Genomic DNA, 23,467 nt, shown 5'->3' on the forward strand with positions numbered 1-23,467 from the left:
GTTCCTTTGAAAGGAAGTAGGCAGCAGTCACAGCTGAGAACTGCTGCACTACAGCTCCAACTATTTTAGTTTTCACACATAAGGTAATAGGGCACTAGCACAAAGTCTCACAGAGAACTGCAAGCTGGAAGACCTGTGGAAGTCACACACCTCATGCCAATGGCAGAGGCCAATTACAAAGCTCACTCTGGCTGCTCAAAATCTCATCCACCGCCGTTCTGTAAATCTCTGGAGATGGAAATGCCACAGCCTCTTTGGGCAGCCTGCTTCAGAGCAATTTCTTCTGTCCTCAAGAGATGGAAGGGTTCTTAGCACTTCAAGTCTTTCTAGTTTAACAGAACGTGAGAATATTCACATCCTGTGAAATTCCAAAGGGAATTAATCCATCATATGTTAACAGCCGACACCAACAAAGAAATACCTTCCACTAGATTATATTTCTGTAAGTTTTCGGATTTTCTACTTGAACTTAGTGATAGATGCACTGAGGTTTACAGGTCTTCCAGTACAGCATCAAGATACTTCTGTTATTTCTGCTATAAAATTGTTAATAGCTTGTAAAAAAGTACACAATTATATCAAATACTTCTGCCAGTGTACAGCAGCCTACTATGTACAACTTCAATCTATTTTTCAGCCCAAAGAACTTATTGCAAAGCAGTATTTTTCTCTGAACTGCACTGAATGGTAATACACAATATTAATGCTTTTCTGCATCTTCCAAACTAAGTCCTACCTTTCCATCTGTACAAAAACAGATTTTTTCCCCTTTTACCTCCGTGCTGAAGTTTAAAATAACATGTCCTTGCTGTATTTCCTTGAGAATTTTACAAAGAAATTAGTTTTCCTAGACATTCAATTCCAGTCTTCATCTACGTCAGTTTTAAAAGCTATTAAGTTTCTACATTCAGTCTTCCACTGCTTCTGTAGTGGCTGTAATTATTCTGTAATAAATGCCAGTAACAAACCAATCTGCAACTCCCAGAACTTCAGATGTCCCTAATTTCAAGTATTATACCACCAATTTTCAGGTTTCCAACTTCTAATCCATAACAAAAAAGAAATTATGTCCATCTCACTAATTTTAAATGATCATTCACTGACATACGTTCTTGGCACATCCATGCTTCTTCAAATGATAAGGTGTTCTAGTCCTTTCAGTCAGTCTGTTGGCAAAGGCAGCAGGCTATCTCGTTGCACTTTAAGCTATTTGAGACTTTATTAGCCTCATGTTCTGCCTGCCATACGTCCAGTCTTGTCTCATCCCACTCGTGCACATACGTTATCTTACGAAATCTTAAAGAGATGTCAGTACATCTACATCATTGTTTACAATACAAACAAGGTGTGGGACGTATGGAGGTGAAGGAGTTACCACATACATTTCTTAACTGTCTTCCAAAAAAGGAAAACCTAAGCTCCTCAGATGCTGACGATCATATTTATTAAATTATGTTTCAAAATAGTAAACTCTTTTTACCAGTGCATTTTTAACCTCATCATATTTCAGTAGGCAACAGTCTTTACTTCCAAGTTTCTCCTTAATTAAGGCCTCCTTCCTTCTAGAAGGTCATATGGTAGATTAAAAGAACACGGAACATTACAGGCTTAACCTTGTCTTCTTAAAACAAAAACCATCTACAGAGTTCAGCAGTGCTTTTGATGACAGTCACTACTATAATTTCTAATCAACATACAGCTTCACTCAGTATTCTATCTCAGGACATACAACCAAGATTAATTTTGTTCTCAATTCTCTTCCTTATCCATGCTTGATTACCGGTATTTCATACACGAATGTGATCAAAGGTCTGATTTATTTTCTAAACCAAATTAAAGACATGCAAATACTAGAAAATTTAGTTAACTTCAATAGAAACAAGATCACCTTCCCCATATCTCAACATATCCCTTCAAGATGCGTGTTGAGGGTTTGTTATTGTATTTTTGTTTTCTTTCATTGATTTGGTGGGTTGTTTTTTGTTTTATTTTCCTTTTAAGGTCTCCCTACCCCTTGTGACCTTCACATTTGTTAAAATTTCATATGAACCAAGAATTTACTACTACTCACAAAATTCAACGTTAAGTATCTTTTGGAAAGCAATCGCTGCTGTCACAGCAAGACGAGTTTGGCTGACCTTAACATTCACTGCTTTGAACTGTCTTTGGCTTTATAAATTTAACACCAGCCATAAAAAAAGAAACAGCAGAAAGTGTGATAGCTACATTTTAAACTACACATTCATTTAAAAAAAAAAATTCCTCCAAAATATATTTTTCTGAAACATTATTTCTTTTTACACTTGAGGAATTCAGCACTTCACCTAACTCCTTCAAGACGGAAGACTCACATAGAAGCCAATTTTGAGATTTCAAGCACCTTACAAGGAAGGTATTTTCAGCTGGGTGTTTTTTGGTAGTTACTGTGTTGGAAAAATTTATTTGCTCATTCTCAGGAAGTTGCCACAGCAGGAATAAGAAAGTGCATCTCTACCAGTTATATTTCTCAGTCTCTCCTCCAGCAGAAGAATGCTCCAATGTCAGCAGTGCATTGCAAAAATCCACTTCAAGCTCCCCCAACAAGATACGTATTTCAAGTTAATCATTTACCTGTCTGACAGAGAAATACTATTCTTCCACTTCAGTCAGGGAAAATTGAGAAAGCTTCTCAATCTTCACTTTCATACATAATATTCCGGTCTCCCGGAAAAGATATATTGATTTTACCTTACCATGAATTTTTCTGCTCCCAGCAAAAATTTAAATTCATTCTTGTCCAAGCTACTTGGATATACCTAACAGAAGATACTCTTTAGGGGACAATCACACATTTGCAAGAATACAGAGTGGCTAACAATCCCTACAAAACATTTTTCTGGTTGCTTCTTTTGAGCACCAAACCTTTGTAAGACAAAGCTACTAACATTAAAGCAAACAATGTTACACACCGTCCTGACAACACACTGCCAAGCATACAAATAAGCCACTAGAAGAATGAGTGTAAAAGAATCAAAGGGCAATACCAGTGAAAAAGAAGTTACATCTGCCCAAATTTACCTTGGCGTAAAGGAGTTAGTGAAAGAAAAAAAGCACCAAAACAAACAAACAAAAAAATCCTAAAAGATCTCCTGCTTTTCAGTAATGCTATAAAGGTATCTCACCAAAACATTTGTTTCTGTTCCTGCCTTTAACAAATTTGCAAAATGAAGACTATGACTGCCAACAGTTACTAGGACATGTATCTGCTAATAAAAGGAACAATTACAAATTTCCTCAGTAGTTTAAAGCTTTGTTTATTCTTTCTTAACTACTGTACTTAAAAATAGACAAACACTAACTTAAACGATGTGCCTTAAATATTTCATTGGCATTTTTTAAATGTTTATCTCATTGTAGTGTGCACTGTTAATCTTCAGAGGGCACTTCGCATCAAATATTTAGATGCCAGCTTATGAAGCAATAATTCACATCCTATGTAGTAAATAACTTCTCTTAGGCAGAACTGTTTTGTGTACCCACTAAGTTTACAGGGTATGGACAAACCTGTGAAATACCAAAAATAGAAATGTACAGATTGCTATCAGAATCCTTACCAGCCCTCTGTCAGAGCTGTTTTTAATTTGTCATTTCCATGCCATTTTCTCATCTAAGCGTTAATGTTTCCGTCACCAGATTCCCATATATCACTGCCTTACATTGACACCTGCTGGAAGTGACTGGGATTGTAAAACAGTCTTCTCTCATTCACCGTCTCATTTAACTCCACAGGCAGACCAACAAAAATTCTACTTTCAGGAAGACATGCACAAGAGAAAGCAGCAGCATGTTAAAAACAAATTTGAATTTTAAGTTACACAAAAACTCCCCATCACTGCACAGATTCTCAATCAGAAAAAATACATGAGAAACAGCTTTGAGAAGATTTTTACTGCCCCTTGGGTAGGTTTAAACTCATCAAATTTGGTCTCTAACAATTTTATCACTCCAATTAGCAAATAATGATTACTGCAAGAATCATTAAATTGTTCTTGTTTGATGCTATAAACAAGTTTATATACAAAAATGTGCCTAAACAAGTTGTAAGCACTTCTGCAGTCTTTATTAAAAGCCAACCAAAATCCATGCCTTCACATTAGGAAAAGATTTGTGCTATTCACAAAAGCAACCAGAGTTCTTCAGTGATAGAATTGGCAAAGACACATAAACGAAGCATGCTTGTTAAAATAGCTTGTATGTACCATCATTCTTCATAATGAAGATGAAACTCTAAAGCCCTGTAAACAGAAGCACATTGAAAGACCCATGTGAAAGTGATTTCCTTTTCCCCCTATACTACAGACTTGAACGTTATGCAAAAAATATCACACTACATTCTTTTCTTTCTTTCAAGTTTGATCCTAAAGGTGAGATCTTTTTTATTGTATGAGATTTTTGTATTTCTCTTAATGCACGTTGCTCATAAAACGTGTATTAGATCGAAGCAAGCATGAGGAGTTGTAGTAGCTTTGCTTGGAATGAGGCTTCTGAGCATGGTCACACACTTTGGTCCTATGCTTGCACACAAACTTAAGAGCGCTTTAAAGCTGCCTGAGGTTTTTTGTGAAAGCATCACAAGCAGTGAGAATAAAAATCAAGTTGAAAGGCAGCCAGAAAGACTTCATGTATGGTTAATGTCAGTACACAGCTGAAGATCTCTCCAATTTTATTTTTAGCCAAAGTTATGGAGAAGGACCTTTGCATTTAAGTCCAATAGTACACCACAGTTTGACCACTCCACACAGGAACCGACACAGCGGTGTTACTAGCTTATCAACTTTGTGTACCTTACAAACAATTTAATCTGATGAATGATAAACCTGCTTAAAAAGCTTTGTTTACTAGGTAGCTTACACTGCTACCACAATATTGAAAGTCCCAACTACTGCATCTGTGCAAAAACAATTAAACAGTAAAATACTTTTGGTAGAAACTGAAACAATCAGCCACCAAAACAGTTAACAGCAAAAATGCCAATATGAGTGGCAGTCTGTGTCAACATGCTTTTTACGCAACTTTTTTCTTTTTTTTTTTTTTTCTAATTTCTGAAAGAACTCTGTAAATGCTGGCAAGTGATGTGAAAATTGCTGCATATTAGACTGCTGAACTTATTCCTGACTAAAAGTTTAATTAAACTCAAAACCAAAACCACTGGGTTTTATTATGTAATGCAGTTCTACATAATGGGTACCTAGGAGTTAAAGTACTGCATTTATCAAGAATTCACCAACTTCTTTGGAAAAGCAGATGTGGCAGCATGTATTTTACAGAACGTAACTGAATGGTAATGTTTTCCTTCCAGACTCTTAAATGGTAAATAATATAGCACTTTTTTTTTTTTGAGTATATTCTTAATTGAAAAGCACTTATTTTTAATCATTCTTTCAACAAAACATGCACATGAGCAAGCTTTAAAATATGCTATATAGCTTAGATACTTCTCACATCTGTCCTGTTCTTTTTTCTTTTTATCTCAAAAAAAAAAAAAAAAAAAAAAAAGAAAGAAAAAGGAAAAAAAAAAGAAAAAAAGATAAAAGTTAGCATTAGATATTCTTCGGATTCAGATCTTGCATTTCTTACCTTACACAGCTTCTGATAACGTGGAGAAGAAACTGCCATCCTTTGTAAACGATGCAACAATACCACAACTTTCTGCAGAGATGTTCTCACCACAGCCATCATTTTAAGTTTGCCACACTTCTGAAGACACCTCAGAATTTGCATTATAAATGAAGAGCAACTATCATTTCCTCCCGGTCACTGGACAATGATTTGCCAGCTTTCTGAGCATGCTCTCTTCCAGGATTGCTTCTGAGAGCTACAGGCTTTACAGGCTTCAAAGGCAAAGCAGGCTGATTATAGCATAAGTTTCTCTCTCAAAATAACGACGAGTAGAAAATGCAAAAAAAAAAAAAAAAAATCTTCAGAGATTTGTCTCACCAGTATTGTTCAGCTCTGTCTGTGCAGAGAGTGAATGAAGTTGTTGAGCAGACGAGTATCTGCCACCGTTCAAGAGTACACTAAATAGCCAGGAAAGATTATTAATTTAAGCACGAAAGCTGCAGAAACAAGAAAAAAATTCCTTTGGGAAGACAGCTCCAGTGTGTCACTACGGATGCTCTCGTTTAGTAGCTGCTTTCAGTCGGCAGACTGAGCTTTTGCTCCCTCACTCTGGCAAAGGATGCTCTCGCTCTCAGACTGAACGCAGCTCTGGCAGAGCTGTAGTGAGTGAATAACAGACTGTATTATAAATCTTCAGAGAGAAGCAGAGAGATACCTGCTCTAATTGTATCAGCTACATGCTAAAGACTAATAAATCACATGGGTGCTTCTCAAAACCAGATTATCAAATACAAAAGGAAAAACTACAGGGGGTAAACCTTTCTGCTACAAAAACTCAAAGCTAATTTAGTCAAAGTGATCTCAAAGGATTCTCACTTGCAACAGAAAGTAGGAAATGGCTCCTAAAAACCACTTAAGCCTTTCCCTTAATGACTTATTAGGATAAGAAACAAAGGTTTTGGTGAAGTGAAAGTACACAGTTGTGCCACCACTCATTTCCTAGCCATCACTGAATCCAAAGAGCTAACACCATTTTGATATTTTTCCAATGACAAAGCAGAATTATTTAAGCCATCTAAGGATGACAGTAGGACATTCAAAACCATGGAAGAGTTTAGCTACCAGCAAGGCACTCCCAATGCAATACAGCCAATGTACCCCTAAGTACCGCATTACCAGAGACAGCTATTTCTCATTCCTTCCAAAGGTGATATGTTCACTCTAGTTCAATCTGTATTATAGGGACTGCTGTAACAAACATTCAGGGAGGCCATCATCAACACTACAGGTGGTAGAACAAGGAGTAAACAGCAGATGACTGTCTCAACACAGATTAGATAACTTAGTATGAGGGAAAACTGTCTTCTCAAGTCCATTTAAAAAGTATAGTTCCATCAGGAATGAAGTATTCATCACAAATTGAATAAGTATACTGACATAGCCTCTACCAAACAAGATCCAAATAGGCAAATAAAGGAAATACCGTCTGATACACACTCTAAAATAAAACCAAAAATTCAGTTAATGAAAATGTCTCTTCCAGAGTAAGTTATACCAACAAGTTTCAAGAAAAACAATAAGTTATTATGTGTGTTCTCCGCATGGGGTTTTTATCATCTTTCCTTCTCTCAGGGGTGTTAACAGATCTGTAACATTAGTCTTCCCTGACAGACAGGAAGACCAGGGAACTATGGAATGAAAAATACTAAAAAATATAAAAATTTAAAATTAACATATTTGACAACATAGATACTTTACAGAACATGTAAACCACTTCTTTCATGAGAAGAACTAAACACATTATACAAAAAAAGCACACTAATTCTTATCTTCAGCTTCAGTTGAATAATGTAATCTAAATGTAATCTAAATGTAATTCAGATCTAAACGTAATTCACCTTCTAAGATAAATGCTGTTATTTAATTTTACAGTAAGATATCGCATTTCAAAGTGTACCATATTTTTATCTGGATTTGGAATTTGAAGACCCTATAACAAGCGATCATATTACTTAACATATATATTGCCATATGAACATATGCACACATTTCAAGCACATCACTGAGGACGGTACAGAGGCACCAGCTAAAGTTAGAATTAACTAACAAGTTTCTGTGATTCTAGATACTTCACAGTTTAGATGTTGGTGATTTATATGCTGGCATGCCTCTTCTTAGGCACTTCACAGTTACGAGGATGAGTGCCAGGCGCAGGTTCTTCGTACAGGACAGATTGAAAAACTGTTCCCATCCCATATTTAGAAATCTTACTACCTGTATCCTCCACCTCAAATTTGGCTTTTTTTTTCCCCATCATTTCCACCACTCAGTTAAACTATTCCCCTGTACTGTCTTGCTCCTGGCTTACACCTACTCTCCTCTACTACCACAAGTACAGCTCCAGCCTAGCACTGATAACATTGCAAATAAATTTTTTTTGGAAGTAACATATGCAGCAGGACAGGTCTAGAAACATCAAAACATTCAGAAATGAATGTGCAGGAACTCAAATCTCTTCTACATAAAACAATGTCCACAGCTTACACTTGCCCTCTTCTTAAAGTTTTGCCTTTTTTTTTTTTTTTTTTTTTTACCTTGTCAGCTAATATACAAGCCTGATTCTAACAATGAGACCAAACACAGTCCATTTACAATAAAACAAGAACATAGTTATTCTGAACACTTATACATCTGTAGGCACAGGTCTCAATATCCCTGCTGTCACAGAATTAATTCTGTTTCTTAGTTCACTTTCTGCATCTTTAGATTTAAACCTTTTTCTTTTTCAGGTGGCTACTAAACATACTGGATACAGTGATTGACACAGACTGGTTCCAGTAGCTACTTGAAAAGAAAGCCTTTTGCTACATTTTGATCATGGCAAATAAATAAACAAGACTAACACTATAACTGCAAAATTCAACTCTTAAAAAAAATTAATTAATTAAAAAAATGACTACCTTCTGCCTTGCTCAAAGTTGAGATTATTTTCATGGTACTATTCCTAACCTCAGACATTGCAGTGGAAGTCAGAAAAAGGTTTCAATAGTGCCCATATCACTGAGTCCTGTGCAGAATGATCTGAGCTGAAGCCTAACAAGTTAGTCCTGAAATGCAATGGAAGACAGTTCCATCTCCATTGCCCAACACAGATTATCTTATTTTGAAAATATATATAATATGCACAGTAATAAAAAATAATCATATTTAGTCTGTTTTCAGCATATATTTCACCTATATTTATCAATACTTTGGAAGCTGAAAATATTACAATAAAGCAATAGGTAACTCAAACAATTACACTGCATCTACACAGTGTATAGGAGCAAGACAGACAATTTCAGCTCAAGGAATACCACAAGGGGAGGCCAGGTCCAGCATCTACATCTCCCTTCTCAGAGGCTATGGTTACAAGCCTGGACAATGGATGTGATAGAGTGTTCCCCACATAGCTGGAAGTTTTGCCCAGCAATTCTCCCTTCACATAGCATTACTCTATCAGTTTTAATCAAAACGAAGAACAATGAAGAAGCAAACAATCTTCCCTTACCAAGATGCTTCACAACAGCATATAGCCAGCAGTGCCATATAACAGTGCAAAATAACAGCTTTTTCTTGTTATCAGAGAAACACATTTCTAGAGATGAGTTACCTGACTGACCATAATCACAGAAACGTCACTGACTGACATGTCATCTTCCATAGGCACAAAACACCACAATATATCATTCTTTTCTTTCTAATCACAGTGAGCAATTTGTTATCAGATAATTCAAATTGCCTCGTTTCATTTAAACTCAACACAGATATGTTCAGATTAGAGCCCTACTAATAGCAGAATCTAGTTGTCCAAACATCATTAATTAGGACCACAGAAAATACGGCTCCAAACTCAGAGCACAGGATTTGAGAGCTTCTCAGCTTTGTGCATATCAAAATAACTACACTAAATAAGGTAAATTACTTAAAGAAAAAAATATATATTAAAAGATTCAGGAGAATTATGACACATGAAAGCATTCAAATCTGTTAAACAGGACAACAAAGGAAATGCATGCAGCACAGAAAGACAAAATACAGCAATGCTCAGCTTTTTCCTGCCACAGGCCCAAACGCATAAATTTTAAGAAACAGTCCTGTTCACCCATCAATACATTGTATCCTTAATGAAGACTGATCCCAGGTTCTGTCCCTCCTTCCTACTCTTCCTGAATACAGCCAACATACAAAGAGGTTTGAGAGCACTAAGTGACATAGATGTCCACAAAACAACATTTACATTTCAAATCTTAGGGAATGTATCTGCTTCCTTCTCACACTTGACTTCTCAGATACTGTTTTTAAATACATTCCAATAGGCTGTAAACCTTCACTCTCCAGTGGGTGAAACTAGATTTCCTTTATAATATTTGCCACTGAGGGAAAGCACAATAACCAGCAGTTTCTCACCTGCATCTGTTTTCTGAGTTCCCTTACACAGGCACTGTCCTGAGCTGTGTTCTCACGCCGAGCAGCATCTGCAAGAACATTAACTGTTGTCTCTGCCTCTTGAAGCCACTTGAGGAAGCTTTCCAGATCCTTGCATGAGGTCTGTACTGTCTTCAGCTCTGTCTCCAAGATATTCTGTCTATCAACAGCTCTGAAAACAAGACAGCAAGCGTCAATATATTTCTTCAGTATTACACACATCACAATGAAACTTCTAAAAGATAATCTGAAACTTCTCTTTATTAAGAAACTATAGCTCTGTATCAGCTTGTTTTATCATTATTTATACCACTGTTTCTCTGATCATTATATTTTCAGTTATCAACAGATATTCCAAACTTACGTATTTCACAGTGCTTTTAAAGAATACATGCGGAAGAATCAGAGGTATCTTCTTTTTGAGCATTATCATCACAGGCTTATGCTACTCTTATTAGCAGAGGTCATTCCCATATGCGAAATGTGTGAATGCTTCTCTTCAACACAAATGACATGGAGTAGAAACACTGAGAACTTGGAGGAATTTTTTTCTTCTACAGTGAGCAGAAACATTTCCCCTAATTTCTATCTACTGCAAAATTAAACTCTGGAAGTATGAAAAGTCAAATACCTGATTCTTTTTGCTATAAGACAAAGACTAATATATTATAGTCATAACAGTCAACCCATACTCAACATGTTTAAAGAAAAGACAACTGGCAGAATTAGAATATAGCCCAGATTTTGAGCCAATCAAAAAATTCTCCAGATGTACAACTGAAGGCAAGGAACTGATTCAAACCCTTTAGAATTAGCCTACAGGTACACAACTTGAACAGACCTCCTGAGAGTAGATCAGATTGCACTTCTGGAATCTGAACTGTTTCCTCATCATTAAAACAAAACTTATATTGAAAACTGTTATAAGTCAGCAACTTCAAAAGCTCTGATTAACAAAGTTAAGTGTGAGAAGTTGTTTCAAAGAAGGTATACCAGTTTTCCAGCACATCAGAAAAGCCAGATGCAAGAAACAAAACATTACTTTCCTTCAATGGCACTAAGAGCATCTGACACAACCTCGAGTTTGCCAGGCTCACGTTCCCAAATACCAGCATAAACAACAGAATTTTCTAGAAACAACCTGCAGTAGCATAGAGTTACAACCCTAATATTTGGAGGATAGACCTTACGTCACTTGTTAATAATTGCTTTATTCAAAATGAGATTCTGTGGATTGTTCCTGACTTTGTGCCTCCCCAAGTTTTGGCTACTGGCAAATGAGTAGCATGATAAGAAGCCTTCATTCAGGCATAAAGCTTTGGCAAGCTTTGCCTCCTCTTGACAAAATAAAAAATAAACAGCATGCTAGGGATGACTAAATGTTTGACCAGATACAGTAAAAAAAAAAAATACCGAGCATCAGCTCAAAAATTAGAGCACACCAAGGAACTGTGAGGAAAAGTGTAAAGTAAAACCACTTATGAGCTCTGACTTCAAACGCCTCTCACTCTGCAGGGATTTTCTTCCCTAGCAGGGGGCTAAGGCCAAAGGTGGAAGAACAGGAGTGACAACAAGAACAGACTGATAATAAAGGTGACCTTCAAAGAAAGAGAAAAGCCCTAGAGGATAAAACACCAAGTGACCCAGATCTCTAAGCCTAAATACTGATGAACTGGATGGGAACTAAGACAACTTGAACTTTGTATCTAATAAGATCCACTGAAGATTGTAATCTTCAGCCCAAAGTTCTAATTTCTCAAACTTTCTGCTCGGTTGAAATTAAAGTGAAAAATTAAATCCTACTGCAGTAACAATGCTGTCACGATATTTGAATTAAAGCTGAAAATCATTCCTTGCATTAAGCATGCAACCCAGAGGCATAAATTAACAGATTTGCAATTAAAATTCTAAGACTACATGGCAGTTTTTAATGATGACCTATACAGCAGTAGTGAACAACTGTCCTACAGAATAGACCCAAATATTTTCATTTCACTCTAGTAAAGGCTTCAAATTTAAAATGAAATTGATGGAGAATTTTATATTGAAGATTAATCTCTCCTCCATGCCAAGAAGATGATTCAGATTCATGAAGAATTCTAAAATGATCGGAACAGTCTCCAAAAGATGCTCTCTTTCCAGTAGGCAAGCATTAAATGTAAGGAGAACCCACAGAATTCCACAAAACTGCTGCTAATTTTACTTAATTCAGTGGTAGTAGAGAATGATTAAGCAGATTTGATCAGCAATATCCAAGAAAAAAAAAAAAAACAAAACAGAGTTGTACCTCTAGCACGTAAGCTTTCATGGCCCTGTTCCACACAATTCTTCTTTTCAGATTTACACTAAAAATATGCAATGTATATAAGCGTGTGATCAAAAGAAAATCAGGGAAGAACATCTGAGGCAGTTTAGATGGCAACTACAGTTTAATACTGAAGCAGCAGAATGATGCAGAACAACTACAGCTTCATCCTGAAATAAAAATAAATAGCCAGTGGACAGAATAGTCAATTTAAACAATGTCAATGTGAGAAAGCTTCAGCCTCTTAATGCAACTATTTTCCTTCAACTTTGTGTTTCATGACAAGCCTTACTGCTAGCACTCTTGAGGACATTCAGGACTGATTATTCCAGGTAATGCTAATAAGGACCCCCTTCTGCAACCTCCAGGCATAGCTACAGCCAGAGATGGTATTTTAAAGCATTATGCCATAAATACAGGTCTGTGCTTATAGAAGCCATAGGACATGCACACTGCAGGCACAATCTTTGTCTGTCCTGAGATCTGTCACATTAAGCCATCCTCAGTGCTCAAGGTTCACTAGATTTTTTGTTTATTGCATTTAAAGGCAAAGATAAAAACCTTCATTCCCCTGGAAAGGTACTCTTATTGCAGTCTCCCCTTTTAATTCTGCTTTGCAGGGTTACAGTGAGCAGCTCCATGCTCTGACTACCCACTGGTTTCCTAAGCTCTCCTGTATATTCTGCCACTACTTAAGAAACAAAGCAGACGTTCATCTCCGTAAGGCTGCAGCATAGCAGTCCCAGTGATAACTGTGGAGCTTCAGTTACATACAATAGAACACAAGGTGCTTACTATTCCATACTTCAAGCAGATTCAAAAATAATTAGAGGCTTCAGTCAGGAACTTTTCTTTCTGATCACCTGCTGGTGAGTAGCTTTATGCTAGCTCTAGACAAAACTGCAAAGTTTGAATTTGAATCAGGCTACTACAGAGCTGGAACCTAAGGTACTGCTAATCCAACCAGGAGCTCTCTTGCCAACCTCTAATTGCATCTCTATTCCCAGAAATCATCACAACCTATTTCAGATGAAGTTAACAGCATTTTTGGAAAAGATACTACTTTACTCTGAGGAAAGGCAGAGGAACATGCAGACTCAGTTCAAATGAATGGCCAAGATGGGTCATTTCAAAAGGTGACCTCATCACTATAACCTAGTTCACAAAGTAAAAAGCTATGGAATTTTTTGTCATATGCTAAAAGTCTTTCCTTTGCTTCTGCCTACTGGACATTTTAACTGAAGAACCACGAAAAGAAAATGCCCAAATTAGATCAATTATGAAATATTTTAGTTGTTTGAAAACTCTATGTTAGATGTCTCTAAAACATTTAGAGATCAACAAGTCTTTATTCTCTCTCAAATGATCACACAGAATGAGCCATATAAAGTTTTGTCTGTTCTGTATCTCATCTCTCAACGGAAATAACAAGGAAACGAGTTGTATAAAACTCTTTGTGACATCAAAAGCAGAAAACTACAAAGATATCATTTTCCTCCAAGGAAGGATAACAAGACATTACATTCTTCTTCCTTAATTACCTGTGAAACCAACTGCTTACCACTGTAAAGTTCTCTTCCTTTTATTCCCCAGGACATATCATTCAACTCTAGAGGCTTTACTATGAAAGATTCGTTCTCAATTAACTCACACCTCATTTTTAAAAAATAAAAAAAATAATAAAAAAAAAAAATGCAGCTTCCCTTTTTTGTGTGCACCTACATGCATGCATACACACAGATTTTGGTTGTCATTTACCCCATTCCCATACACATAGGATCAGATCTCTCTTCCGTCCTTGTAGTCACAAAGTATATTGTCTTTTAAAGATGCTGGTATTGAGTCAGACATTGGGCCTAATTACCCATAAAATGCTGAAGACTTTTTGCAGCAACTATATTACTTTGCAACACACAAAAAATATTACACATAAAAAAAACACATGCAATCATGTGTTCAGCATTTGGTTTGTAAGACTTATTTGCAAATGATGAATAGGATGAATACAAAGAAGCTTCAAATCTCAGTTCTTATAGATCAAATGCTTTCTAGATGGGAGTGTCAGACACATCACAGTCAGAAACCCAAAGCACAGCCCCATTCAGGAAAAGTTTCCATTAGATGAAAGGCCTTAAATAAATTAACACACTGGAAAGCAGAGCTAAATACTTTCAGCCTTATGAAAAGGAAGCACAGTAACAAACTACCTATATACAGAGAGCATAGCATCATCACAGAACAGGAAGAATTGCTCAAAGACCTTTAGAGAAAAAACAGCCAGAAGCAAAGTGGAGAACAAACATGAGATAAGCACTTTTTTTTTTTTTTTTAATACTTATTACTATCATTTTTGAACAAAGAATTGGAAGTCGTACAGAAGCCTTCCATAATAAACTGTGGGGGAATTTCCATCATCAAAATTCAGCTTCACTACAACTGATCAAACCACTGAAGCAGAGCTAAATGCTGCAGTAAAGCTAAGCCTGCAGAGATGAGAATGAAATAGGTGTAAGTGATAAACGTAAGATACAAGTTTAAAACAGAAAGGTATATAGTGAAACCTTGCAACCAATTACCTTTCGTTCAGATTAACCCAGCAAGTGTTCATTTGGTCAGTGGTTTCCTTCACTCTCCTTGTGTCATCCTCACGATACTCTCGAAGAAGTTTATTAGAAAGATCATTGAACGCAGCTACTGTGATGTCTCCCCTATGCAAATCATGTATTAACAACTAAAAAGGAATTTCAGAATAAGACATTAAAGCAAAATCAACATCAGACTGCTTTCCATATTATCTAATTATCATCATAATACCTTTTTTATGCTTAAAAAAGCAGGAATGTGCATAATTCTTTTATGGAATAAAATTCCTTTTAAAAGAAGATCTATTAAATAATAAGCATTCTAACAATGAACCAAAACACAAGTGAGAAAAATTATATTGCTAAAGCCAGCAAGAACTAGGAAAACTTTCCTGTATGTTTTACTGGCAACAGAAGTAAAAATAGTTTTAGGTTTTAGCAGCATGAACAAATCTAAGTTATGCTAACACTGATACAACTGGCACGATATAATGTACTTAGCCCTTACAGAACTTTAAATAAAAGAAAATATATATATTATTTATTTATTAATCAGTTGTATCTTTTTTATTTCCATACTCAATGTTTGGCCACATGCTTAATCTCCTTTGAGAAAACAAAAAGTTAGGCCTAAGAGCCCATTTCCAATTCTCTGCTCACACAGGAAAGACAATGAAGAACAAAAAATTTTACTGCTTACTGAAATAGCTAGGGTCAGTGAGAAATACACATTACTAAGCTCTCTCCTTTTTTTCATACCTAGCCACATCCCTACACTGACCGTCTATTTACATACATACACACATTTTTTTGAAGTGTATTAAAGATTGTTCTGAGTTCCACACTGTTAAGAGCCCTTCCTCAATCATTAGTCTCTTTAGTTCATACCCTGAGCCTCCTACAGCCTGCCCTTTTTCAAACAGCCACCACAAAGGACATCAGATTTACTGATTTATCACAGCATGCTCACTGTGATACAAAAAGCAACAAAGTTCACGTGGAATTGAGGGAAAAAATAAGATGAATATGCTTTGTATCAATCAGAAGTGAAACTTGGGATAATTTTATGTAACTTCTCCCATGCCTGGATTTACTATTGTTAATAGATTTCTGCTACATGCTGTGGTTCTATGATAAAACTTTTATCAAGACAAGGATTTTTTGCGTAGCATCATTTATCAGATTATGCTATGCTCCTCTCAGCCACGCTTATATAAAGGCACACAAGTATTCATGCCACCTGTTTTCCTCTCAAAAGTAATTCTCAGGAAGGCTGATGAAAAAAAGTGATTTAGAGCACAGAGTGCCCAAAATCACAGAACCACCATATCAACCTTACATCCGGATATCACATGAATCCAATAGCATCACACAGACCGAGAAGTCAACTGCAGATGGTCTTACCTTGTTATCTGAAATCTGTTTGACAAGCACATCCTTTGGGGCCTGCTGAAGCATGCGCAGACGGATCTCACACTGCTCCATGAGATGCTCCATTTCTTTTCTTCGCTCATCCCACTGTATGCTGTCTGACAGCATGTACTTCAGCTGCTGCTGCCGCACCTCCACACCATGCTGGGTGTTATCCCACTGGTTCTTTACTTTTTCCACTGGAGAGGACAATCAAAAAAAAACAAAAAAAAAAAGTAACCAATCAAGTAGTCCTAACTACCACCTACTCCTCAGGACAAGAGGCAATAATGTAACTCATTTTCAAATACAGTCACTTCAATATTTTGTATTTTAGTTCCTCAAGTAATTTATATGCTCATGCAAGTAAACAAAAAGTAGGGGTTTGACTGCCTCTTGTTTAAGCAGGTCAGCATACAGGTAACAACTACTATTTCTGGACGTCTCCAAAGGCATTACCCTTTACTTTTTACGTGTTCACAGGAGGTAAATGTGCAACAACTGCACAGCAAAGATGTCACAGTAGATCCACCACCAGCAGAGTTTCCTGAGAGCACCAGGGAAGGGTGAAGGCTGTGCCACAGCAAGTCACCTTTCTGCACTTAAAAAGTGAACTAAGGTTTACCGACCACCGTGTGTGTTGAACTCAGTCTAGTAGCACCTGCACAACAACTATGGCTAAGGTAGGAGCACTCCACTAACAATTTGTGTTAGTATTTTCACTCCACCACAGGATTCTACAGGCTTGTGTAGATTATACAACAGAGAAGTTATTGATCTTGCCCCATTTCCTTCAAATATCTCCTCTCTCAATAAATAGAGTTACTTTAGACAATCAATAAACAAGATTCAACCTTTAATAAACAAAGAATGAAAAAGAAAACATGACTGAAGCCTAGAGCAAAATAATAGCATTAGGGAAAGTACTAAGTCTGCCTGACAGAAAGAAACCAACAGCATCCTACTTTTTTCTTTATACTTACAGACCAATAAAAAAGGCATATTTCTTGAGAGTCTACAGAGCTAACAATAGGTCTTCCCTACTACCTGTCATGACCGTAGCAACACGTTGTATTATTTTAACTGAAGAGTAAGAAAAAAAATGTAGAAAAGAAAAACAAAAAAACCACCTAAGCTGGCTCTCTTGAGAACATCTGTATTCTCAGCAGCAACAGGTAGGCAATAAGCAACAACACCAAGGTAATTACCTTACCAGTAATGTATGTAATTTTACTTTATTAGAAAAGCAACGTAATTGATACTCAAATTGCTTTAATCTTTCATGAAGTTGCTTTAATCCTTCATGAAGCAAAAAAAAGCCAAGGCATGTGTTTAAGCTAAAAACCACGTAAGTGAACTTTACCCTCTGCAGGTTGTTTTGTTATTTTGCTTTTTTTGTTTGTTTTGTTTTATAAATCTTTTGTGAACATCCAAAGTCAGTTTGCTTGATCTGCCTGGCAGGATCTCTTATCTATAAAAATACATCCAATAATGTTCTGTTCAGCTTCACAGAGCTCTCAGACTGTGGCAGTGAAGCGCCTTCGCCAGAGTGACGATAGTTTTCTGCTATGATGTAGGTCATTGAACGAATTGAATGAGACCTCAGAAGAAAACTTTGGTAATCCCAACAGCAAATGTATATACAAAAGCAAAAACAGCAGGAATGACAAATGGGTATAACACTGCATGCTGGCTAATAAACTGTAGAGAAAAGTCTTCTATGATTTTAAGCTCTCCCCACAAGGCTGAAAGGAAAAATATCCCTGTGAAACAACTATCTAAACAGCAAGTGGGTTGAAACTGATACATATTTGACCTTTCTATACAGATATTATTAATGAATGAATATACCTTGAATTTCCGTTACAGATTTTTTCCTGGGAATGGGCAGGTTAACCTTGCTTTCTGTATGGATTTAAATTTTTATCCACTCAAAATACCCTAATGCAATTATCTGCTATTGATATATTTCCTTTTCCTTCACTCCCTGACAATGAAATTCTTGGTGGCCTCAAGGATCTGCCTGTGGGTTCAAAATTGGGAAAGAAAACCCAATTACATGTTGTTTTTAATTTCCTGTGTCTGGGCAGTTACTACTAAGCAAGTTCCAGAGAAACTTTACTTCTGCACTCTCAGCTATTAGAGTAATTAGGCTTCATCTAACGACACTTAGCAGATTTGCAAGTGTATATTCTCCTGAGCATTTAAAGAATGAGACATACAAAGCAGTTCTGTTCTTCATTTGAGAAAAGAGCAAACTAATACAAAACCCTCATAACAGAGACATACTTTTCTTTACAAATGTAAACTTCACTTTTTTCATGTTAAATAAGAGGTAGCAAAATCTTCACACACATAGGGTATCTACTGGAAGCTTCGTTTGTGGCAACATACATAGCATAGCTTCCCTGCTTCCATCTTTAGCAAGAACTGCTATCAGGAAACTCAACATCAGTTTTCAAAATACAATTTCTTTATTCTCTTTTATCTTTCGTGAGGGATGCTTTGCCAATGACCAAGTCTCCCCTTCCTGACTGACTCCACTGAACCACAATAGCTACCATCCTACTACCAAAGTACTCTGCAGAAAAAGACAGCAAAATATATCTTTCCATCATAGATTGTTTTTTCTACTAACTGCAGTATTTCCTGCTGCACTAATTTTCTAATCTTAGCAACTGGCAAAGCCCCAGGAGTTCAAAGACTATGACGTCCCCTGGTTTCTAATTGTGTCAGTTGTGTTTTCCTTCTGTAAGTACCAGTAAAAGAAATTTTCAAAGTATTTATTTAATGTACACACAAATGACTTAAAAGCTCTAATTCTCAATCAACAATTTCAAAAGTTAGTCTTCCAAGGCAATACATTCATGCTTTTTTTTTTTTTTTAAAACCAACTGTCCAGTGTTATATAGGATCAGCAAAAATAAAAATATATTAATAGCTCCTCTATATCAACAAATAAAAAGCCTTATAAAATCCTTATCTCTGGCTCTGTATCTGTCAAGTAACTCAAGTTTTTCATAAGTTATTTTAAAATCCCAGCAATACAGTAGGTTAACAAAATAAATAGCAAATCTTCTTCCAAGAATTTTCATTAGACTTCTATAGCGAAACCCATATAAACGCTAATTTTCAGTTTACTTAAGGAAGACAACTTCAGCTGGGTTAAAAATCAAGAGTTTAAGAGAAAGAGATGAAGATTTTACCGTCATGGAAACACTACATTTTAAAAACACAGAATGGAGGAACTTACATTTTTCCGTAATCACTGTTCTAATGTCTGAACTGGAAGTTTTATTTTTCAAATTTTGAGCCAATGTAAAAACAGAATCAAGCTGAGGGTGCCGTTGGTCCAAATCTGCCTTTGTTATCTGTTGAGAATTAGGATATGATTTTTTAGGTACAAAAAACAGGATTTACTTAACATTATTATTTGTATTACTTATACATAAGAGTAAGCACCTATGTCTCCAGAGACAGATGGCAGCTTCATCACTATTTACAACCCTTGAGCTGTCACAGTATTATAGCACTGCTTTAAAATGCAAAAGTATTCTGAATTACAAGTGAAAATCCAGATGCGGTGGCTAACCTGCACAAATCACAGTTACAACCAGTCATTGTGAAATATTTTCCAGTATGTTTTTCTCTCTTTCATAATTTATTTTTGCCTTACCACCCTCTGATCGTTATATAGACACAAATGTAAGTGTACACATTTACAAGGAGATGGGTAAGGTGGAAGAATAGTCAGCATTGACTATAGACTATAGCATGATAATTCTTTCAACTACGGCTATGTACCAGCACCTCATATCATAAGCATTATACAGTTAAAAGAGAGCATTTTTACATTTATTCTATCAAATACCAAATGATGATAGATGTCCTCAGAAATAGAAACATAAAGCCTGTAGCTTGTACACATACCGTTACTCATGTTAATTGACATCAAGTCAAATGCAGTGAACCTTAATGGCAGCATACGTCTCACAAATGCTGCCCTTTGTCACAGCTCACCACAGCATAAGCTATCAACAGAAAAGTATTTACACCATAACCATTTACATTGAAACCTATAATCTCTTTAACATGTCTCTGGAAATCAGTTTATAATAGCTACAACATAACAAATTTCATTTTAAAAAAAAAAACAACACTACTAAGTAGATCATACAAATCACCCTCCAATGATGGAGTACTGAAGCTGTCCCAAAGGCTTCAGTAAGTTATCTATATATTATCACTGAAGATACCATCTGCAGTTCTTCTCCATGTGTTTAAATAAATAAATAAATAAATAGCACTGCCTATCTCACATCTTGCTAGTGAAGGGAGACAAGGAATTAAGAGGATATAGTAGAGGGAGAGTAGCATAGTATCAACACATTTTGAAGCGCAATTTGCAGGTTAAGCATTTATGGTAGTGGTTTTGTTTTGTTGTTTTTTTTTTTTTAATACATTTTTAGCCTATATATTTAGTCAAGAAATTACAAGCGTCTCCTTATTTTCCAAACCTCCAGCCTTCACTGAAACACATACTTTCATTCGTGCAATAGTCCGGTTGATATCTTCAGCATTTCCCACAGTGACTATGTTCGACTTGAGCATCTGGTCAATCAATACCAACCATTCAGCCAGCTCAGTTGTAGTTTTGTCCAGATCAGCAGGTGCAGAAATTTCCAAAGCATGCTGTGTCTGAACAGGAATTTCCAATGAAGAAGATACTAGCACCACCTTTTGGACATCTGAAAGAGTTTGGTATTTTCATTAAAGAAAAAATCATGGCTACACATATAGTTTGGAGAATTGTTTTTTTTTTTTTTTTTTTTTGGTAGTTTCTATAAATACACAACAGCATCTTAAAAAAAAACACACCGCAAGATCTGCATTTCAGACTTTTAACTCCAAAAATATAAGTCACCATGATGGTTTTTTGCTTGTTTTGAAGCTATTAATTATCTCATTGCATGGCAAAGGGCCCATGAATCACCCATAACACTACACAAATGAGAAAAAAACAAAATAGCACTAACTTTTAATAGAATGAAGCTAAGCCCTCTTTGATGTAAAAGGGAGTTGAACTCTAAGCATAATAAACAATTATTTAATTTAAGGTAAAAATCTGAAATTGCCTTTCTCACTTCCGTGTTATTTGACAGCAAGGTTTTCCCATTCTTAACTCAGAATCCCCTTAAGCAGAAGTAAGTCAAGTTACTGCAACAGAGGCTTCACAGACTTGGCAATACATCACCATCCTAAAAAGGGACAGATGCCCACTAGCTCAGCCCCATCCTTTCTATCTGTTTGTATCATACTGTAAAGAGGGAGTAATGGGCTGAACAGTGGGATTCTATGCAGAAGTTGTTTGGCTGTGTTCTTGATCCAAGAAAACAAAGCTAAATCAAGCTTAAACATAAATATTACACAGTTGCCACAACAAAAGACAGGAGCTTTACTTAAGAAAAAGTCTGTACAAAAGAAAAACAAGTTGAATCAGAGTTCTGAAAAGCCAAAAAGTTTTCTGTGCTCCATGATTTTTTTTTTTTTTTTTTTTTTGCTACTACTGAAGTAAAGAAAAAATATAATTAATTTACTGAAGTTCAAACTGTAATTTCTCTTAGGCAAGGACTGTCTTTTTAAAACAGAGACCTGGGCATCTTGTTTACACACAACCTGTCTCCGATAACTTTTGAAAAATACAGCCAGTATGAATATCTGATACAAGACCGTATTTTTTGACAGCTTCCCTTACAGAGTTCAGAAAAATAACTAACTGGTATGTGGGAAAAGACCTGTTTGTGCTCCTACTAAGCCAAAATATGCAGAATGGAATTTGCAGGACTGCAGAGAATCTGTATGCAGGATAATTAGCTGTAGATAAACTTTCTATTGGATCTCAGTTACTAAGAGGCACAAATGCAAAAATGCACAAATCCACTGGGAAACAGTCACAGACAGAGCTAGTTTGGATATTTTTTCCTGTACCTACAACACTGTCTCCTGATGAGGATATCTGAGCTTTACTGAAACATTCTTCCGCTTCAGCACACTTAAAGGAACATCAATGGACAACGTCCAAACCTGAAACGCAAACTGACTTTTTCCCTAAACAGATATTCCCTCTCTCTCTCCCCTGATAACATGAAGGGAGTCCTAAGCAACCAAAAACATTTCTTATTTCCATTTGTCTAAGTACTAGGGAAGTTTTTGACTACAAACAGTACTAAGCTCAGTGGAAGGAATGACTACTCACCAAAAGGCTTTGCCTGTGCAACAAGGTGAGGCTGCCCAACAAAAGCCTCCAGTTGTCTCACTCTGTCAGGCACTTCCCTGAACACCTGCAGGCCAGCAGAGAGGAACAAAAGCAGTAAGTAAATCAACATTAATAGCAAAAGTTCACGTATTAGAGCACACACAATATTTTACATTACACTTACTATACTGGTATGCTTCATATCTCAATAAAGTTTTTTAAAGTATCATTTAAAAACAATAAAATGCCAAAAGGTGCTCAGTATTTGTTTTTCCATAGCCTTCCATGTCTTACCTAACCCTAGGAGAGAAATAAATTAATTTTTATAGATAAGTTGTTTGCATGTTTATTCGGTTTTTTACTGTCCAGGTATGAAAGTCAAAACTCACTAGGCACACTTCAAAGGAATGCTCACGATTTGTGATCACAAAAACTAAGGCAATACATAATTAATCTAAAAATTAATTAAAAAAAAAAAATCCTCTTGCAGTGAAAACAAATTGGCTTGCTGTTTCCAGAAGGCAATGACAGAAAACCAAAAACAGTATGGCCAGCAGGTTGAGGGAGATGATTCTACCCCTTCTCTTATGAGACCTCACCTGTAGTACTGCATTCTACTCTGAGGCCCCCAACATGACAAGAACATGGGCTTATTGTAGCAGGTTCAGAGGAGGGCCACAAGGATGAGTAGAGGGCTGGAGCACCTCTCCTGAGAAGACAGACTGAGGGGAGTTACTGTTACTTAGCCTAGAAAGGAGAAGGTTCTGAAAGGACATTACAGTAGCCTTCCAGAACTTAAAGGGAGCCTACAACAACAACAAAAAAAATGGAAGCGACTCTATCAAGGAG

At 36.4% G+C, this 23,467-nt stretch overlaps 1 protein-coding gene across 5 annotated transcripts in view; it reads right to left on the reverse strand.

Moving 5' to 3' along the window:
- UTRN (utrophin) overlaps nt 1–23,467 on the reverse strand; it is a 347,751-nt gene that overhangs the window by 184,446 nt on the left and 139,838 nt on the right. For 4 of the 5 annotated variants that reach the window (XM_042814678.1, XM_042814669.1, XM_042814661.1 and 1 more), the window contains 6 exons: nt 22,619–22,703; nt 20,905–21,110; nt 19,616–19,733; nt 16,357–16,562; nt 14,947–15,101; nt 10,048–10,237 (listed from right to left, as the gene is read on the reverse strand). In XM_042814678.1, coding sequence (XP_042670612.1) covers nt 10,048–10,237; nt 14,947–15,101; nt 16,357–16,562; nt 19,616–19,733; nt 20,905–21,110; nt 22,619–22,703 — 960 coding nt within the window. Of the gene's footprint in view, nt 1–5,616; nt 5,842–10,047; nt 10,238–14,946; nt 15,102–16,356; nt 16,563–19,615; nt 19,734–20,904; nt 21,111–22,618; nt 22,704–23,467 lie in introns of those variants that run through there. The other variant, XM_042814696.1, reaches the window with a different exon arrangement.

Source organism: Centrocercus urophasianus, unplaced genomic scaffold (genome assembly GCF_019232065.1).
Source record: "Centrocercus urophasianus isolate 14NV4802_14NV808 unplaced genomic scaffold, USGS_Curo_1.0 seq_10, whole genome shotgun sequence".
Taxonomy (NCBI): Eukaryota; Metazoa; Chordata; class Aves; order Galliformes; family Phasianidae; genus Centrocercus; species Centrocercus urophasianus.